This window comes from Saccoglossus kowalevskii, chromosome 8 (genome assembly GCF_978046115.1).
Source record: "Saccoglossus kowalevskii chromosome 8, keSacKowa6.1, whole genome shotgun sequence".
NCBI classification, from domain to species: domain Eukaryota; kingdom Metazoa; phylum Hemichordata; class Enteropneusta; family Harrimaniidae; genus Saccoglossus; species Saccoglossus kowalevskii.
In genome coordinates, this window is record NC_140648.1 from 17,098,308 (window position 1) to 17,120,758 (window position 22,451).

At 34.2% G+C, this 22,451-nt stretch overlaps 1 protein-coding gene across 1 annotated transcript in view; it reads left to right on the forward strand.

Moving 5' to 3' along the window:
- Positions 1–22,451, forward strand: part of LOC100375067 (uncharacterized) — a 69,975-nt gene that overhangs the window by 26,900 nt on the left and 20,624 nt on the right. The window contains exons 24-44 of the mRNA XM_085502731.1: positions 54–266; positions 2,670–2,840; positions 3,667–3,864; positions 4,765–4,842; positions 5,828–6,034; positions 7,405–7,545; positions 8,664–8,876; positions 9,034–9,081; positions 9,772–9,981; positions 11,511–11,648; positions 12,098–12,310; positions 12,688–12,801; positions 13,100–13,300; positions 13,911–14,090; positions 15,290–15,496; positions 17,479–17,568; positions 17,822–18,031; positions 18,255–18,590; positions 20,292–20,504; positions 20,871–20,945; positions 22,109–22,318. Of these exons, the coding sequence (XP_085358857.1) occupies positions 54–266; positions 2,670–2,840; positions 3,667–3,864; positions 4,765–4,842; positions 5,828–6,034; positions 7,405–7,545; positions 8,664–8,876; positions 9,034–9,081; positions 9,772–9,981; positions 11,511–11,648; positions 12,098–12,310; positions 12,688–12,801; positions 13,100–13,300; positions 13,911–14,090; positions 15,290–15,496; positions 17,479–17,568; positions 17,822–18,031; positions 18,255–18,590; positions 20,292–20,504; positions 20,871–20,945; positions 22,109–22,318 (3,666 nt within the window). The remainder of the gene's footprint in view (positions 1–53; positions 267–2,669; positions 2,841–3,666; positions 3,865–4,764; positions 4,843–5,827; positions 6,035–7,404; positions 7,546–8,663; positions 8,877–9,033; positions 9,082–9,771; positions 9,982–11,510; positions 11,649–12,097; positions 12,311–12,687; positions 12,802–13,099; positions 13,301–13,910; positions 14,091–15,289; positions 15,497–17,478; positions 17,569–17,821; positions 18,032–18,254; positions 18,591–20,291; positions 20,505–20,870; positions 20,946–22,108; positions 22,319–22,451) is intronic.

The following is a 22,451-nucleotide window of genomic DNA, read 5'->3' on the forward strand; positions in this document are numbered from 1 at the left end:
AAGCAACTTTGTAACTTGTGTTATTTACATTTGTATATACGTTTTTTTTACAGAATCCCCTTGTTTCCAACACATTGAACTAGCTAACAAGCATGGACTGAGTACATTGAATTGTTCTATATACAATGGCACATTCATTCCACGACAAGTCAGACGAACAAATATCACAATGTGTGTGGATGTAAATGGAGTTACCATTCCAGGTTCAGTGTTCAAAGCATGCCGTCAAATGCGTCCAAGCAATTACTGTGATGTATACAGACACGGTATGTACTCTGTACTTCATACATTTGGTATTCTGTGTTAGATACGGTACATTGTAATTATCTTGAAGTGAAGTGTATACTGTTCTTTTTCTGATGAACAATTGAAAGAATTTCAGACTAATTATTTGAGTTCCTGGATTAGTTGACATTACAGTAACTGTTGTATATGTATACCGTAAAATCTGTATTAGAAGCTGCATTCCTAATAGAAGTCGCACCCATTCTTTTTGAATAATTGAGAACCAAAAATTCATCATTTCGCATATGTGTAGGTGCTCTTATAGAAGCCACATCCCCTCTGTTGCATCGTACCATTTTAATAGAAGCTGTGGTTTCTAATACAGATTTTACAGTATATGCCAGTTAATCATTAATTATGTACATATCTAATTGTATGTTCATATTTATTTGACGGTTTCTAATTAATTATATGCATGTTTAACAGTTAATCATCTTCTAATCTAATTATGTCACAGTTAGTCACTAATTATATGCATGTCTAATTTTGTTTGACAGTTAATCACTAATTATGTGCATAAATTTTTGTTGGAAGTTAATCACTATTAAATTATTATATCTAAATTTTATTCGACAAAGCACACAATGGGTGTTAGTGTGTCTGTCTGTATGTATGTACATATGTGTGTGTGTCTGCCTCACCGGTCTGTCTGTTCCACTGATACATGTATCTAAAGAACTACTTTAATTGGATTTGATGAAACTTAATGTGCAGATTTGATTAGTTTGTGATTGACTGACTTTTCATATTAATTTGCTTGATGATTTCATGACTGTTTTATGATGTAACTTAGATGCTGCGTAGATGCTCTGGGACAATGCACAGATCTGATTAGTTTTAGGTAAAAGTCCATGCATATTAATCACCAAATTTGCATAATTATTAGTAAATTTTTGGCTTTTCCACTGATATATCAAGTACTAATCATCACATTACAAAGGAAACTTGGTACAGAGATACTCTAGGACAATCTACAGACCTAATTTGTTTTGAATAAAAATGTGTGCATATTAATCATCTTATTTCCATAAAGATTGGTACATTTTTGGCTCTTCCATGGATATCTTATTCAAATACTAATCATCACATTTCAATGCAAACTGGTACATGGTATGCTCTATGACAATGGGCAGACCTGTTATCTTTGGTTTGTGCATATTAATTACCTAATTTACATAATTAGTCATGTTGCTTAGACTTTTCCATCAATATCTTAAGTTCTAATCACATTTCAATGAAACTTGGTACATTGATGATCTGTGACATTGCGCAGACCTTATTTGTTTCACATTAAAAATCTGTGTACTTAAATTGTGATTTAATTGTTTTTTGGGGTTTACATACATTCATAATATTTTACCCAATTTGTATAAAAATTTATTTTCTTGGCTTTCCATAAATATTTTAAGAATTAATCATCAAATTATAATGAAATTTAATAGACATGTGCCCTGGAACAATACACAGACCTAATTAGTTTTGGGTTGAAATCTATGCATAATAAATGACTCATTTGCATAATGTGCATCCCCCTCAATAGTTATTAAATTTAATTTTTTTGGTCTATAGATGCTCTTAAGCATCTCAATTACTGTAGAATACTTTATTTTCGTTTGGAATTTATTTTCGCTATTTTCGCTGACGGGATGATTCCGTGAAAATAAAATCCAGCGAATATACTTTTTTTCCTATATTCCACACTAAGCGCATCAAAAATCAGTGAAAATAAATTCCAAGCAAAACGCCCAAAAAGCCTTTTCAGCGAAAATTTATTCCAGCGAAAATAAAGTATTCTACAGTATTGCATTTAAATAAGATAATAATATAAGTGCTTGGGCACAATGCTAAAGACCTGATTAGTTTTAGATTGAAATTAGAGCGTACCGGTACTAATTGCCTAATTTGCATTTTGTGCATAATTATCACGTTGCATTGAAATTTGGTTCATAGATACTCTGGGGTCATCCATAGACATGATTAATTTAATGTTGAAAAACATGCATATTGATTATCTAATTATTATTAGCCAATTTCTGATATCTCAAAAATTCAGATTTAAATTGAACTTGTGGTGGAGGTGCTCTGGAATAAATTAGACTGAAAACCACAGATGTAAAATCATTTTTTTTTCTGTAGATATTATAAATTTTCACATTGTGCATCTCAAATAGCAGACAAATATTAGTTGCAAAGCTTTTTGTTAGAAAAGCTAATTTTAAATTTTGAATAAATTTTTAATATGTCATCAATACTCAGCACACAGGCACACAGGAGTTCTTTCTAAGCTTTTTTTGATTGTTGATTTATAATAGACTGACAGAAGCGCCTTTTACAATGACAAATCTAGACAATCATTCAATGTGTATACTAATTTTATTTTACAGTTAATCTAACAGAGGTCATGATACCGATTCCAAACCCAGTTATTCGTCCTTTCACTACCGTGACACCATACGGACCACAGACTCTTTATGTTGTACCAGAAAGCCCCTTGATGGATAGCCTGCTACCACTCATCAACACAACTACTCCAGTACTTGATACTATAACTTACAGTGAGTACTGTTTTACAATGCGTTATACTAATATTTGCTAACATGACAACAACATTTTAATGATTTGTGTGTTATACTCTCCATATACTAATTACCGGTAGTGTGTTTTGAAAAACAGAAACTGCATTAATTTTTACTCTTACCTTTACTTTTATTACTTTCAGCCAAAAATGAATTTGTAATTTCATTATGGTGTGATAAAACTTTATTTTTTTTAATGTAAATGTAAAAAAACAAAACAGTGAATTAAATATTCAGTGTGGTGAGATAAAAAATTGCGATGAAACTATGCGATTATGAACATGGTAAATGCACAATACAAACGTGATAAATGTGTTGATTGGGCAAAGCCTATTTGCAATGTCAGACTGGACGAAAAGCGATTATTGTGTAGATTGATGTTGTTTCAATCGACCAGTCATAATTGGTTACACTGTAGTGTCAAATCTTTTTATTTTCGCCAACCAGCATGCGAATATGTTACAGAAAATGTTGCTTTGTTCAACGACGATGTTGCTGATAAAATACGTTGTTTTATCAACAGTCTCACATAAATGAATATTTAATAACCGAAGCTGTGAACAACGCCATTGTTTTATCTTGGGGTGCGAACAAACTTCTTGCTAACCAGTCCCGGCACATGTGCACGTGGCGCACACACACGAAACGTAAACATGTACATATAAGACCTTCTAGACAATTGTATTGATTAGAAATGATGATAGTGTGAACAGTTTATCACATGACAGAATGAAAGAGATTGAAAGAAAATAAGAACTCTCTCTCTCTCTCTCTCTCTCTCTCTCTCTCTCTCCTCTTCACCCAGCTCAAACTATGTGTAATCGTATGTCCCGAATGCTGATTGCCTTTGGAATAGATCATCTATTCTGTCATCCTGAGAATGGGACATTTAGCCCCATGCAGTGTAAAGAAGATATTTGTACATGTGTGGACACACAGGGGATGATTATACCAGGCATGCTTAAACTAAGACATCAATTAAACTGTGAAAAATACAGGAATGGTAAGTATCGGTATGTTCATGTATATCAGACAAAATACTGTAAAATGACTAATTTTCACTGGGTTTAAATTTCGCTGGTTTACCATTTCAGGCATATTCAGTGGGTTTTAAATTCACTGTAAGTTTTATCATTTAGATAATGTGTTCTATGCTAAATTTTACATATTCACTGGGTTTTAATTTAGCGCATTTTCCAGTCAGCAAAATAAGCAAAATTAAAACCCAGTAAATAATTAACCCTTTCACAGTATGTTTGTGTGTTTTTCAAATTTAAATGATTTAAAAATATTGATTGTTCAATATATTTCAGATAAAATAAACCTACGTTTAGGTTTATATTGAAACAAAGTGTTTTTTTTATTTAGTATTTATGCTAAAATAACATTTATATCTTTTTAATCAATCTTGATTAAAAACATCACTGGTTCTGCTGAGCATCATGATAGACTATTGCTGGTTTATTGGGAACTATTAGTTCTCTCTCTAGCTTATCGGTAAAATATTTCTGTGTATAACAACAATTCACAATGCAGAATTGTTGACTTCAGTATATTAACAATTAAAATAAATATAAATTCATTAATTATTCACTGAGTTTTAATTTTACTATTTTCGCTGATAATTGAAATCTTATAAATTGAATCCATCTGAACGTAACATTATAATTTATTGTTTCCATGGAAATTTTATGAACTTAAAATTATTTTATTATTTATTTAATGAAGCTCAAAGGGTGAAAAATAGTGAAAAAATAAATGGTTTTACAGAAGTACATGTGTATGATAAGTCTACTCAGTTACATTGTATGGTCATATTTGTTGTGTGTATGACAGCAATCCAGTGTATTACAGTTCTTATAATTGTTTTTATGTAATATATTGTTTTCATGAACTTTTGCAGTGACTCTTACTTCACCTAATACTGTGCAAACCACAGTGGATGTGACCGAAACAGGAGCAATTATTACAACAACCAAACGTATGTATTTGTTTTTTTCATTATTGTAATCAATGACACTTTGTTTTAGCCGTTGAATGGTGATAAGATAGTGCATGGCTGGTTGAAAATTTAAAAGAACAACAACAAAAAACTATCTATTTTCATTGATTTTTACTTGTGTTTATTAACAAAATTAAAGTCAAGAACTTGCATAATAATATTTTTCTTGTTTTTGTAAAGTCTGAACTGAGGTATAATATTAGATTCAGAGTTTCATTGACATGTATTTTATCTAATTAGAACATGGGACTTTATGTTGTTTTAACCAATCAGAACTTGGATGATGTTGTTTTAACCAATCAGAACTTAGATGTATGTTGTTTTAACCAATCAGAACTTGGATGATGTTGTTTTAACCAATCAGAACTTGGATGATGTTGTTTTAACCAATCAGAACTTAGATGTATGTTGTTTTAACCAATCAGAACTTGGATGATGTTGTTTTAACCAATCAGAACTTGGATGATGTTGTTTTAACCAATCAGAACTTAGATGTATATTGTTTTAACCAATCAGAACTTGGATGATGTTGTTTTAACCAATCAGAACTTAGATGTATGTTGTTTTAACCAATCAGAACTTGGATGATGTTGTTTTAACCAATCAGAACTTGGATGTATGTTGTTTTAACCAATCAGAACTTAGATGTATGTTGTTTTAACCAATCAGAACTTAGATGTATGTTGTTTTAACCAATCAGAACTTAGATGTATGTTGTTTTAACCAATCAGAACTTGGATGATGTTGTTTTAACCAATCAGAACTTGGATGATGTTGTTTTAACCAATCAGAACTTGAATGTATGTTGTTTTTAATAACCAATCAGAACATGGGCATATTTTATTTACCACTCGGTAACCAATTAGAACATCCAAATCTGCTGTATAACCAATCAGAACATACATACCTGCTTACCTTATTCTTATTTTGTTTGCATTCCCTTGTATATATTGTGTTATTTCAGATATTCCTGTTTGTACCAAGCATCGACAGTTAGCAAGACAGCATGGTATTGAACCCCTAACATGTCATTCTGAGAATGGTACCTTCACTCCATTACAATGCTGGGAGAACGTTTGTTACTGTGTTGATATAAATGGTGTAACTATTCCACGAACTGTCACTTTAGTTGATAAGATGGGACGTCCTTCTTGTGAACAATTCAGATACGGTAATGCTGGGAGAATGTCTTTTACCTTGTTGGTCAGTTGTATAGGATGCCCTTTCTGCATTTCACTACTGTCATTTATATCAACTTTTGAAAAATGTTATTACCTTGCCCGTACCATCAAAAATGGAAGGGAAAAGTATATTAAGGGGAAAATTTCTGTCCGGCATTGTCGTCATCGTCGTTGTTGTCGCCGTTAATAATTGTTATTGTGTGCACAATAACTTTACTAATTCTATTCCAAACTTGGTCACCTTATTCATCAGTATAAAGTCTTTCCTGAGTATGAACAACTGATGTTCTGTATAAAAATATCATGCAAAATAGAAAAAATCTGATAAAATATTTTGACTGTTTCTACTCGACTGATCACTGATTATACACATTCAAAGGTCACTGATCTCAGTGGAAATATGCATTGTTGTATGTGTTCAATAAAGTAAATCATTTATCTTGTAATGCTATACTTGGTAATGTATCGCCCAAATCCCATGAGAATACTATACTGGGTTTAAAAACCAACTCATTAAAAGATTTTTTGCATTTTGATTTTCTGACATCTTGTTTTCTGTAAAGATTTTATTGGTAGGTTTGCAAATGTGTATCAGACTGTGCATGAGATAACCAATTTTAAATGGAAATACATATAACATGCACTTAAATACCATGTTACAATTCAGGGAGGATGTTTGTTACTACGTTTTGTTTTTAATATTAATCTGAAATATCTGAAAATAGGTACTTATGGATTGACCTCACACATGCTTAGGCAGATCTAGTTCAAACTTCAGGCATTATTATGTCTGGCACATGCATTTTGTTTCACCATTCTGGAATTCGATCTCAGGCATGCATGAATGGATTTTCTATAAAATTTGTACATGCACATCATTTTATTATTTGGATCAAGTTCAAAATGGCTGGCTGGCAGCCATTTTGTTTCAAAGAATGCAGTTTCTGATATATATATTCAACATGCCTGGATCAATCAAGTTGAAACTTCATCACATATATCACATATTATTATAATACATCTGTCACCGTAACGCCATAAGTAACAGCGTGCCGTTATTTTGCGGTATTGCACTGGGTATTTTCATCCTACCATATTAGGAAATGTGAATTCCAAATATGGAACAATTATGCATGTAAGCATCCTCTAATAATAAAAAACAAACATGGCTGCTCCCGGTTTAGACCGGACCCCACAAAAAAGAAGTTCGCTAAATCTGTTCTAAATGTTTTGGATTTTGGCATTCCCATTATGTATTCGTGGGAGGAAAAGATGTATAATAATATGTCATATATATATCTCGTGTCTATAATACAAATAAAGGCTATGTCATTGACAATGACTTGTATTTGTTTTGCAGTCAATTTGAGTACTTCTATTACTGTTCCACCTATGCCGTTGTTAACGCCGGTCACCGTACAGAAGCCAGAAGGTCCAACCACTGTATGGAATGTACCTAATTACCCACACACCATTGCAACATCACCGATCACTACAAAGAGTAAGTTGCCATCATAGGTTTTGTTGTCTTGGCAACTTTATCGGGGTCGCCAATCTTTTCATCTAATGACGTCCTCACATTTAAAAACAATGTTTTACACATTTTAATTGTTCTGGAACAATATTTTTGGGTAATTTCATGAAGAACATCATATTGGAGCCTTTAATAATAGTCTTAAACCATAGCACTATAATGTCTGGGATATTGCACAATTGCATCATGGGAAATGTAATTTGTATGGCCCAACCATCTTTTGCTTATGTATACAACTGTTACAGGAGGTGTTTATTCTATATGCTATATGCAGTTTGGATTAACAATTTGATTAACAATGATTTGAATAGACTCGTCAACTTTTAGGCCAGAATTCCTCTTAAAGGTCCAATTCACTTGCCCCGAGCAAGTGTGAATTGGAGGTGTGGCTATGCTAATGAGTGTTGTTAATCACTTGCATAGCCTATGACACATCCTGTTTCAGCGGTCCAACATAATGTGACTTTGATCGACAGTAGTTAATTATTCAAGATTAGTAGCGCGTCCCTTTCCCTGGTTCGTGTTTTTGACTTTTATCCGCCAAAATCTCAGCTCGTACACTATTTATTGTCATAAATACTACACACAGTCACTGCTGTGATATTCATAGTCACATGCATCCACTTTGGCACGACATAATCGACCTGTAAGTTCGAGAAAACACGTTTTTACCGGAGCTTCGCTGGAGCTGTTTACTACAGCGTGACAAGCAAGGAAATAACCCCTATTGTTTAGGAGCGTATTTATAGTATACCTGGGCCTTTAAAGCTTGCCCAACTAGTAAACTAACATCACAATTGTATTCTACATATATTCATAGTTGTATAACATACTGTTTTCATTATGTAAAAATGTTGAGAACTCATCATTGTTTTCTTGTTTTTAGGTAATCCAAGCGGCCATTTTGAATATAATGAAAATTAATTCTGCTACATGGAATTTAATATGTTCATTTTTCACAATATTATTTCAATTTTTACGTTGTCCATATCATCATAAATGAGGGGAAATCTATGTGACCGAAAAATGTCTGCCCTTGTTGTTATCGTCATCGTTGTTGATTCTGGTTCCCTGTTTGTTTTCAGGCATGCCACATTGTAGAAAACAACAATTGATTGCTGAGCTCATGGGAGCTGAACCAGCACAATGTAATAAAGATGGTACATTTATTCCACAACAAACAATTAATAATGTGACATACTGCGTGGATGTCTGGGGTACTGTACTTGTACATACAATTACGCCAATGTATCCAGGTACACCAGTGCCATCATTGAAGTGCCAGGATTTCAGCGCAGGTTAGGTCAAAAATACATTAAAAAATTTAATAATGTCAAGCAATATTTACCATTCCAACAAAATATATATGTAGTTCTTTTAATTGCTTTATTTTATTATATTGCCTAGCTAATTTATATAATCTCAAGTTTCCTGTGTTTTTTTTTATTACTACAGTTGATATAACTCCAGCTTACTCGTCTTCCAGCATAGAGAACCCAGCAGGTGAGTCATGTGACTAATTCGTCATTTATGAATATTTGCTATTAAAAAAGTGTCGCTGTTAAAAAATAAAAATAAAATTTTATTTCGGCGTAATTTTTCGCGCCCGCCGAATTGTAAGTGCAAAAAATTGCTAAAAAAAAATTATTTTTATCTTCATTTTTTTTTCGCCCGCCGCATAACAAACCCGATTTTCATGGGAGTATCATGATCAATGAAACAAGGTTATAAATGGAATAAAATTTTATTTCATTTCTTCTCTTCAATCAATGATCTCACTTACAATTCTTTGAGAATCACACAAATCTAGTGAAAAAGAAGAATTAATTTAATTTTTTGTCCACCCTCCTAAAAAAAAATTCCCTTATAAAAACTCGAGAAACAAGGAATAAAAAAAGTCTGGCCTTATTAAAGAAAATTTATCTTGTTTACAGTTAGCATTATGCTGACCAGACAATCAGAAATGAATTATTGAAATTATTTATAAGGTGTAGCAGCGCATCGTTCAGATTTCAAACAATGTATGTTGTATTTATTCTATGTCAAACAAGATATTGTGCATCCACAATTGCCATATACATTTATTTAAATAATTAATGACAAGTATATTTTTCATCTTGTAATACTTTATATAAATATTGTATTACACTTATATACTTTTTGTGTTCAAAGGACTTTTTTTTGTTTTTACAGTTGAACAACGATGTCTCAAACAAGGTCACATGACAAGAGATCTGAATCTCTGGCACCTGACGTGCCACAGCGAGAACGGCACATTCAATCCGTACCAAGAATACAATAGCGCAGCATTCTGCGTTGATTTGAAGGGCGTATTAATCCCTGGTACCATGACACCGCTCACGTCAACGACTAAACGTCCAAACTGTGAGATCTACAGAATGGGTATGCGTATTTAATAAATCTTGAATGGAGTTTACAATGTGTGTGTATCATGCTGTACTCCCATGTTGCAGCTTGAGTTTTCTGTCTAATTGAACTGATTAAACTGAGTCAAAACGATTTTAGTGACTGATTGGGAAATGTATTCCAAAAAAAATTCAGAATGTAGATGGCTGTAGGAATCAAGCTTCTGAAAGCAGAAACTAAACTGTTGTGGTACCTTACATGTATGTCTTATTATTATATGTTTTTACTTTTATTTTGTTCAAAAAATTTAAATCGGGAGGGTCGTCACCTGTGCACGTAAGCGACGATAACAACACATGCTAAAAACGAAAAGGCTCATGCGTAGACGCTTGTTTATAAACAAAGACACACTATGGCCATCTGACGCATGTGCAGGTGACTACTCTCTCGCTTTAAATTATCAAATTCTATAACTATAGTAATATTTTTTGAATATCACTGTACAATTTTCTGTTGCATGCTGGTGTGCCAGACTTAACTAGTTACAGCATTAAAAATGCCCGTGTGTCAATGAAACATCATATTGTCTTTGAAAGCACCTACCATGTACATCTTACTGAAGTAAACAATAGAGGGATTACCTCCTTACTTAGAACGGCAAAACAATATTTACATAATAATGTAGCGTTCTTTTGTCTCTCACAAATAAACGTGAAACCAACAAGTGAAATGCATCATGGGGAAACTCACATATTGTTTCAACCTTGTCCCCAAACCTCACAGACAAAAACCAAATGTGACTGTTACACTGATGTTCGACTGAACAATCAGCAATGTCTATGAATGTGAGCGACTTCTCGGTTATTTTGTAACTTCATCAAATTGTGTACAGCAGTCATGTTCGCCTATACTACAGCTTTCTGAAAATTTATACTTTGCTAAAGTAACTTTTATCACAAAATTAAACATAAATCATTTTTAAATAAATCAGACCTGTTGAAAATAAAAAATTCTGTCTATTTGATCCAAAATTAATAATTTCAAATAAATTCTAGAAAATACTTAAAAATGTGAAAAATGTAGCACCAACATTTTAGGAGGGAAATTATGATGTTTAAATAATTAAAGCGAGAGGGTCGTCACCTGCGGACGCGCGGGAATTGTGTCCCAAGCGACGATAACAACACGAGCTAAAAACGCAAAGACTCATAGGTAGATGCTTGTTTGTAAACAATGACACGCTATGACCATCTGACGCATACGTAGGTAACAACTCTCTCGCTTTCAATACAAAATAATTATGAAATTGAATGTCCTCTGTCACTTGTTGTTAATTGATCAACTAAAGTAAGAAACGGATTAATATCAAAGCATTTACTAATTGTTATTAATTTTGGTGTTTTAATTAGCATTTGGTTCACAACAAATCATCAAACAACTAAAAAGTTTAGTTGAGATTGAAAATGTCATGGAGTGTATGATCACATCAGTTCTATTTTTAGAACATTTCGCAAGCGTGACAAACGCTATTAACTTTGCATTAATTATTGTAATTTATATGACAGTTAATCTGTGTACCAGTGCTGCCAGTCTCCCAATGCCAAAGGTGTTGCCATCAGTCACTGCTCTCACTTCCTTCCTTCCAACCGGACCGGAAGTAAATTATGTGCCGGGAGCACCTGCCGAGACCATAGATACAACAAGTAAGTGTTACCAACTCTTTCAGCATCAGTTTTTGTCACCATTCATATAATTTTTCTTCATATTAATTGTTTCCAAATTATTTATCAAGATCAGTGGCCAATAGTGAATATTAAATAAATAATAAAATAATTTTAATACATAAAAATGAGAACAAAATAATATGCTGCTGGCAAGATTTCTAGAAATATTACACTTTTGCAAGAGCAATTGGTAGGGAGATAGCATTTTTCCTGATCATTTTGTTTTAACGGCCACTGTAATCTCTCAATGCTACAAAACTTTCCCATCTTCCTAGACTTCAAAATTTGAGACAGTTTCCTATGACAGTTCCCACAATTTTAAATTGAACTATATTTCGGCCAATTATTTTGAAAGTGTATCCACCACAAATCATGATTTTTTAATATTTTGCGAATCATGATTTTTTAATAATTTGCTTATTTTACAGCCACACCAACCTGCATCAAAATGCAAGAAGTTGCCATGGCGATGGGCGTTAAACCACCAACTTGTCACGCTAACAGCACATTTACGCCTTTGCAATGTACTAGCAAAGTATGTTACTGTATTGATACCCAGGGTACTATCATACCAGGAACTGCTGCCCCAATTACGCCGTACACCAAGACTCTGACGCTCGTATGTGATAAATATTGGAATGGTGAGTACATAGTAGCAGTGACTTACATATAATAATGAGGTTATTACAAGGATACCGCAAAGTATGCACAAAGACGGTACAGGGTTTATCTACCGAATAAATTGATGCTACTGCATATTCTCTGATACGCATACTTTGTGGTGTCTTTGTAATATAACGTTACATCTTCTTAATCCAACTATTTGGTGGTTAAAGAATTGAACTGAACAACAAGGTGATGCAATTTTTGGAAATATTGCATATTTTATTAATTATTATTAATCTTTCCATAATTTGAATTCACATTTCTAATAAATTAAAATATTCATAATCTGTGCAATACAGCAAACTTTGAAGATGCAGTGAATTGTATTGTTTATAATCTTTTTTTTTATCAGCTTCATCTTATAACCATTATTTATGTTTTCTAGTAACTATTGTCAATACAACTGGGACTGCTGTTACTATGGCAACCACAGCTACTCATGGCATTACTGAAAAGAGGGACACGAGTAAGTATGATTGTTTATGATTTATTTATTTATTTGTTTGTTTGTTTATTTATTTATTTATTTGTTTGTTTGTTTGTTTATTTATTAATTGCTGGCCGATAAACATGTTCGAATAAACTGTAGAATATGTAATCAAGACAGGGTGTTAATATTAATACTTTAATAAGCCAATGAAAGTTGAGTTTTGAAAATTTAATAAACTAGGTGTTTCCCGATTAGCTTAGAAAAGGGCAAATTATGCCTGAAAATGAGAGAATCTCTTATTAAAATCACTCAATGTTTTTGTTTTGTTTTTTAGTTTGCTACAGTACAATGAGAACCACTACCAATATGGCTTTACCCAGCATGCAATGTGAGGCTGAGAATGGTACATTTACACCTCTGCAGTCGACGAATAATGTTTATTACTGCGTGGATGTGCAAGGTAGAACAATACCTGGTACAGTGACACCGATAACTAAAACAACTTACATTCCAAACTGTGAGATCTTCAGAAATGGTGAGTGACCTCTGCATTGGTTATAACCTCTTAAACTCCATACATAATACATGCATAATATGGCTTTGATTTCTTTGGTTGTCAGTATGCTAATGTCCCCTTGAATCGCAGGAGATAATTATTTTGTCAGTAACATACTCAGTAGGGCAACATTTGAATTCCTCTCCCATCATGCATTGCATATATGCTCAGTAACATGCTCAGTAGGGCAACATTTGAATTCCTCTCCCATCATGCATTGCATATATGCTCAGTAACATGCTCAGTAGGGCAACATTTGAATTCCTCTCCCATCATGCATTGCATATATGCTCAGTAACATACTCAGTAGGGCAACATTTGAATTCCTCTCCCATCATGCATTGCATATATGCTCAGTAACATACTCAGTAGGGCAACATTTGAATTCCTCTCCCATCATGCATTGCATATATGCTCAGTAACATACTCAGTAGGGCAACATTTGAATTCCTCTCCCATCATGCATTGCATATATGCTCAGTAACATGCTCAGTAGAAAGCAACATTTGAATTTGACTTGCATATAGACTAACCATTGTAATGAAATTTAAAAATATAAATGACCTCCTAATATGTTTTAACTTTTCAGTAAATTTGACAACAACTTCTGCTGTACCACCAATACCAGTGGCCATTCCAGTTATTACACCAATGTCGATACCTACATCCATGGGGCAGAGAGTTGTCTATACTGTCCCTGAATCAACCATCAAACAGACCACAGTTACCACTACCGCTCCAATAGTTGTACCTATTGTTGAAAACACTAGTAAGTATCACCTGTAATGGGCTGATCTGATTTATAATTTATCTTGAATCATTTTGTCAGATCCTGTTTTTCGAGTAGATAATGTGTTGTCTTTTTCGAACACAATTTCCGCCCGAGTTTATAGGAACTACTCTGGCAATGCGAGCTATGAGAAGCTACTCTGGAAATGATTGCTGTTAAATGCTGCTCTGGTAATCCTTGCTGTGAGAAGCTACTCTGGTAATGCTTGCTGAGAGAAACTTCTCTGGTAATGCTTGCTGAGAGAATCTCCTCTGGTAATCATGCTGTGAGAAGCTACTCTGGTAATCCTTGCTGAGAGAAGCTCCTCTGGTAATGCTTGCTTGGAGAAGCTACTCTGGTAATGCTTGCTGAGAAAAGCTCCTCTGGTAATCCTTGCTGAGAGAAGCTACTCTGGTAATCCTTGCTGAGAGAAGCTCCTCTGGTAATCCATGCTGAGAGAGGCTCCTCTGGTAATGCTTGCTGTGAGAAGCTACTCTGGTAATCCTTGCTGAGAGAAGCTCCTCTGGTAATGCTTGCTGTGAGAAGCTACTCTGGTAATCCTTGCTGAGAGAAGCTCCTCTGGTAATCCATGCTGAGAGAAGCTCCTCTGGTAATGCTTGCTGTGAGAAGCTACTCTGGTAATCCTTGCTGAGAGAAGCTCCTCTGGTAATCCATGCTGAGAGAAGCTCCTCTGGTAATGCTTGCTTGGAGAAGCTCCTCTGGTAATGCTTGCTGAGAAAAGCTCCTCTGGTAATCCTTGCTGAGAGAAGCTACTCTGGTAATCCTTGCTGAGAGAAGCTCCTCTGGTAATCCTTGCTGAGAGAAGCTCCTCTGGTAATGCTTGCTGTGAGAAGCTACTCTGGTAATCCTTGCTGAGAGAAGCTCCTCTGGTAATCCATGCTGAGAGAAGCTCCTCTGGTAATGCTTGCTTGGAGAAGCTACTCTGGTAATGCTTGCTGAGAAAAGCTCCTCTGGTAATCCTTGCTGAGAGAAGCTCCTCTGGTAATCCTTGCTGAGAGAAGCTACTCTGGTAATGCTTGCTGAGAAAAGCTCCTCTGGTACTGCTTGCTGTGAGAAACATCTCTGGTACTGCTTGCTGTGAGCAGGTCCTCTGGTAATGCTTGCTTAGATTCCCTAATAATACAATCATTTTCTCTGCATCAGCTGCAAGCTTGATTTTTTTGTTTTTGTCATTTCAGATCTACGACCTTGCTTTCGAATGCACCAAATTTTAACAATGATGAATAAGGATAACAAACTTCCTGATTGTAAACCTAATGGATATTTTGAACCACTACAGTGTGACAGATATGTGTGTGCATGTCTGGATGTCAATAATGTCATAATTCCAGAGACCATCACGCCAACTTGGAATACTCCACCAACTTGTTCTCAGTACGCAACAGGTAAATTATCTAAACTTAATTCGATCTAGTGTTCAGAGGGAAATAGTACTATCCTCGGGGGCGGAGCTACGTCACAAGACATTCTACGTTGCTAAGTCGCGCACCACCACCATGTATTTCTATGGGCTCTGCACGAGCTGCTGTGGAATGCCGGTCGATGAGCTGGTGAAAATAGCTAAATTTGAAAAAATAGCACAAAATCAACTTTGAAGTAATCCTGGACAACCAAATTTATACATGTTGGACATGCTTGGGTTATCTTGTTACACTGTTCAGGGGAGTCTTAACAACCATCCCAAAGTACCGTTTTCTTTAAGTTTTTGGCCTTTGTTTTCATGTCCGCCCCCGAGAATTGATATAGAGCAGCTGTTACGTCACATTCACCCTTTCACACTTCGAACTTAGTCACCACTCACAAAACTTGATACGTACTTGTCTTTTCTGATTTTGTCCACAAAATTTTTGTTAAAACATGTAGTCAATTTGAAATTATGGTTATTTGGTTCAAAATTGAAGTAAAATGCATGACAAATTTTGGCATGAAAAAATGTGGCATTCAAAGGGTTAATTTGGCGATTTGGCATTTGGCGATATCACTTAATACTCAGCAGATTGTCAAACCAATATGGCCCACAAATGGTTTTAATCATATCTTGATTCTAAGGCATGACGAGTGAACCTTCTCAGCTTCATTTTGTGAATACCTTATTTTTGCTGGAATAAATTTTCGCTAAAAAGGCTTTTTGGGCGTTTTGCTTGGAATTTATTTTCACTGATTTTTGATGAGATTAATGTAAAATATAGGAAAAAATGTATATCCGCTGGATTATATTTTCATGGAATTATCCCTTCAGTGAAAATAGCGAAAATAAATTCCAAGTGAAAATAAAGTATCCTACAGTACCACAGGATTAAGTTCTCAGACATCTTCTGTTAGGGAAGCTCATTTGTTAACACGAGTGAATTTTTGCATTAACCTGCAGCATTGAACGAATCATATCGAATCAAAGCCGAAAAATACAAAGTACATGGTTTTTCACATACAACTCTGGAATTCTCTTCTACTTGAACAAAGACATTTTCCAAATGAATATATTTTTTTTTGTAAAGCGTATAGTGTGGTGTAACTTTTCAAACTACTTAATGAATTCTGGCAATATATAAATACTCCTTAGCCCCCGCTGTCAACTTTGACGAGCGGAGCTTATCATATGAGTGATTGTCCGTTGTCGTTCGTGTCAATTTTTTACTTTTTCGACTTCTTCTTGAAAACTACAAGCCTGAATGCTTTGATACTTGGTGTGTATGTACCTTGGGTAGATCTCTAGGTTTGTTCATTTCATGATGATACCGGTATCTTCAATTGTCTAATTTTGGTGAATATTTTTTCATTTTTGGTAAAAAGTGATATTTTAGACTTCTTGTTAAAAACCGCAAGTCCAATTGCTTTGATATTATATATATAGGTACTACATGTGGACCTCTCTCAGATTTGTTCATTTTGTAATGATATCTTTAATTCTCTAATTTTGGTGAATATTTTTGTCATTTTTGGTAAAAAGGGATATTTTCGACTTCTTGTTAAAAACCGCAAGTCCAATTGCTTTGATATTACATATATAGGTTCTACATGTGGACCACTCTCAGATTTGTATATGTACCTTGGGCAAACCCCTCTTAGATTGTTCATTTCATGATGATATCTTCAATTCTCTAATTTTGATGATAGTTTTTGTCATTTTTGGTGAAAAGTGATATTTTTGAATTCTTGTTGAAAACAGCAAGTCCGATTGTTTTGATACTATACATTTTGTTCTTTTTCTAAGGATATCTTCTGTTCTTTAATTGCAATGTGCATTGCTAACAGTGGAGCTATTCCAGCTGACAGGCTGCTTGTTATTATTATATCTATAGATATATTATATTACACTACATGTTCTGTGAGAGCAGGTTTTTAATAGGTGTACTATGTTTATTTTCAGTGAGTGTTATTAATACTAACGATACAACTGTTGTCACCAAAACCAACCCATTAGCTGCATTACTACCTGAAGGAATGAACAAAATTACAAGTGAGATATACTTTAATATGTTAATTATGCAAATTAGGTGATTAATATGCACAAATATCCACCCAAAAGTATGTGAATCAAATGCGTTTTATATGATAAGTGTTGGCTCATACTTATATTCTGTGTATTTATCGCAGAAATATACGAATATGAGATTGATGACAGTAACGAAATTTTTTTTTAAAAGTATTGAATATATTAATGGTATTTAATATTCAATTGAAATAATATATTACCTCCCGTATTGTTTTAGATTTTGGACCATGTACACGTCATCAACACATTATGAAGAAACTTGGTTTTCGTACCAGTCTGACGTGTCTCCAGAATGGCACGTTTTCACCACTGCAGCAGCATAACGACCTGTCCTGGTGTGTTGATCGAGATGGTAGGACTATACCCTATACTGTTAACTTCAATATTGAAGGGTCCTCACCACCAAATTGTGAACCATTCAGAGGAGGTAAGTTGAATTCTGTAGTAGGTTATTGGCCATTATAGATCGCTATGTATATTGCTATCATGAACACATTGCCTGATAAAAGCATCCATAGATTTACAAAATGAGTAGGAAAAGCATCAACAGATGACATGGTTAAGTAACTTAGCAGACTGACTAACTGCCTCTAAGAAGCTGTGTCTAAATTTTCAACAATTTTTTTTTGTTACTCTTCTTTTATTTATAGTGAGTATGAACACCACCATTATCGGCAGCATGATTCTAAACCCGCTGGTAAAACCTGTTGTGACTGAAGTTTCTTTAATGACTCCGACTGGGACTGAGAAAATCCAGGCTGTCGTTACAACCACTATTGCTACTGATAGTACAGAGATACCAGATATATTCACCATTCCTGAAGAAACCTTTAATATCACCTTTAATTGGGACACTCCTACGAAGGTTGTAGCTGTGACTATTATGACGACCAATGGAACGCAGACAATTTATACATTGAAACAGACTACCAATTCAACAAGCAATGCCACAAACCCCATCATTGTTCCAATTGTCACCAATACTAGTAAGTTATGCCAATTATTATACATCTGTCACCGTAACACCATAAGTTACAGCATGCCGTAGTTTTGCAGTATTGCACTGGGTATTTTTATCCTACCATATTAGGAAATGCAAATTCCAAATATGGAATGATTATGCGCATAAGCGTCCTCTAATAATAAAAAACAAACATGGCTGCCCCATGGTTTGACTGGACTCCACACAAAGAAGTTCGCTAAATCTGTTCTTGGATTTCAGCATTCCAATGATGTATTCCTGGGAGCAAAAGATGTATAATAAAGTTATTACGAGGATACTGCTGCACGTCCGTTGATACTCCCTGTCTTCATGTATACTTTGCCGTATCCTTGTAATAACTTCATATTATATTATGACTGAATACTCTATTTACTGTAATCAACATGATTGGTTACTGTAGTCAACATGGTGAATGATGATTGGTTACTGTAGTCAACATAATGCATGATGATTGGTTACTGTAGTCAACATAATGCATGATGATTGGTTACTGTAGTCAACATAATGCATGATGATTGGTTACTGTAGTCAACATGGTGAATGATGATTGGTTACTGTAGTCAACATAATGCATGATGATTGGTTACTGTAGTCAACATGGTGAATGATGATTTTTTACTGTAGTCAACATAATGCATGATGATTGGTTACTGTAGTCAACATGGTGAATGATGATTTTTTACTGTAGTCAACATAATGCATGATGATTGGTTACTGTAGTCAACATGGTGAATGATGATTGGTTACTGTAGTCAACATAATGCATGATGATTGGTTACTGTAGTCAACATGGTGAATGATGATTGGTTACTGTAGTCAACATAATGCATGATGATTGGTTACTGTAGTCAACATGGTGAATGATGATTGGTTACTGTAGTCAACATAATGCATGATGATTGGTTACTGTAGTCAACATAATGCATGATGATTGGTTACTGTAGTCAACATGGTGAATGATGATTGGTTACTGTAGTCAACATAATGCATGATGATTGGTTACTGTAGTCAACATGGTGAATGATGATTGGTTACTGTAGTCAACATGATGCATAATGATTGGTTACTGTAGTCAACATAATGCATGATGATTGGTTACTGTAGTCAACATGGTGAATGATGATTGGTTACTGTAGTCAACATAATGCATGATGATTGGTTACTGTAGTCAACATGGTGAATGATGATTTTTTACTGTAGTCAACATAATGCATGATGATTGGTTACTGTAGTCTACATGGTGAATGATGATTGGTTACTGTAGTCAACATGATGCATAATGATTGGTTACTGTAGTCAACATAATGCATGATGATTGGTTACTGTAGTCAACATGGTGAATGATGATTGGTTACTGTAGTCAACATAATGCATGATGATTGGTTACTGTAGTCAACATGGTGAATGATGATTGGTTACTGTAGTCAACATGATGCATAATGATTGGTTACTGTAGTCAACATGGTGCATCGTGATTGGTTATTGTAGTCAACATGGTGCATGATGATTGGTTACTGTAGTCAACATGGTGCATCGTGATTGGCTATAGGAGTTGATTTTAACAAAACTTTACTAGAATGTAACCTGTAGTTGCCTGGTAATTGACAGTTCAATGATATTTTTTAATTTTGTTTCCATAATACATTAACATAACGTTACTTTAATACTATTAATTTTTCTGCAGGTTTATCACCATGTACTCATCAAAAACAGATTGCCAAAATGCTGGGAGTTAGTGGACCATTATGTGAAACTGACAATACTTTTAAACCACTGCAGTGTTATAATAGCGTTTGTCGCTGTGTAGATCAGAAGGGTGTTACCATCCCAGGCACTATCACACGTCTTGACACTGAGAGTTTCGTTAGAGAGCCTGAATGTCAACAATATAAACACTGTAAGTTTGGTTGAAATGTTCAGTCGACTGTTGATGATATTTTAAATAGTGGAAAGTTGATTCCGATCTACAGGCAGGCAGTGACAATTTTATTATTAGACATTTCAGTGGAATTTGATCTGTAGAGATTCAGTGGAAATTTCATTTTTAGACATTCAAAGGAAATTTGATTACCGGTAATAGACATTCAGTGGGAATTTGATTAATAGACATTCAGTGGGAATTTGATTTGTAAACAATCGTTGAAAATTTGATTAATAGATATTCAGTTGAAATTTGATTTGTAGACATTCAGTGACAACTTGATAACTTTATAATAATTATTACAGTATTATGATAATTGATTTTTTAATGTTTGTATTTCAGTGACTTTAATCAACACAACTGTAACAAATGTGACAAAAACTACTCGCAAAATTATGACTGAAACCATGGCAACAGGTAAGCATAGTAACACATCTATCAAATTTTAATTATTTTATTCACCAGTTTTATATGAAACTGTTTCATAATGTCATTAATGTACCATTCATGCTTTTACATCCTTGATATTGAGTCTGTACAATGTTCATAAATGTAGAACAGAGGAGACCACTTCATTTCGTTCTTTATAGTACTGTAGAATACTTTATTTTCACTTGGAATTTATTTTCACTATTTTCGCTGAAGGGATGTTTCCATGAAAATAAAATCCAGCGAATATACTTTTTTCCTATATTTCACATTAAACTCATCAAAAATCAGTGAAAATAAATTCCACACAAAACGCCCAAAAAGCCTTTTCAGTGAAAATTAATTCCAGCGAAAATAAAGTATTCCACAGTACTTTGAATTAGTAATAGTCAACAGTGTAAAACAATTATGTAGTGTTGTGTTGTATTGAAATATAAATTTGAAAATCTAGGTCAAATAATAGTAATATTAAAGAGGCAATACATTTGTAGCTGTGATTTTTCTTTAAATATAACCAAATCTCACTGAGAAATATTGTTTTAGACATATTACATGGGTAAAAGTGACTACACAAGGGCATATCACATAAAATGTCATGTGATAACTAACAGTCAAGTAGTCGCCATCGTTGAAATCGGTCACAAAATGGGGACCATAGAATATCATGACAGACAAGGCACACTATTGTGGGAAGTGACACATAAAATCATCAGTGAAAGACCGTTAGAGAGTCGTATTTGACATGATTTCGCCAAGGGCCTTGGTACGTAGTCCCTGAGGTTCATGCCGAAAACCTAAAATTTAAAAATAATTTAAAATACCAAAAGATGCTTGTCATGATATGTAAATTTCTCATCCTATGTCACCACAAAGATTTTAGATATGGAAAAACGTCTTCTGTCACCATAGTAACCATGATATCGGCATTTCAAAACTGATTGCCATGTTTGTATTTATAACTACTATTTCATTAAAAAAAAAATAGGTCAGTTACCCCAAATTTTCTTATATCTTATATTAGTTTCAGAAGACAACAATACCGGTAACATTTTAAAATAATTCTGGATTGAATTCAATTATGAGGCTTTTATTTCAAAAAATTTTCTCAGGTATTTTTTTTATTTCATGCCTTGTTGTATACTTGTATTCAGCTGTTGGGCCATGTACTCGTCATCAGTGGATTGCGACAACTCTGGGTTTGAAAAAAATGAATTGCAATGCAAAGAGTGGCACGTTCTCACCAGTGCAGTGCGATGACGAGGTGTGTTACTGTGTTGATCATTTTGGTGTTACGATACCAGGAACTTTTCATTACACAACTGCCGCTCAGATGACAACTGTATGTGAACCTTACAGAAATGGTAAGTTTGTAAAACAGAAATGAAAACTAAAATTATTGTCAAAGAGCTGTAGTCATCATGTCGTGTTTTCCATGAAATATATACAACGAATTCTGAACCAAATAGGTTACCATACATGTACATTAAAAAAAGA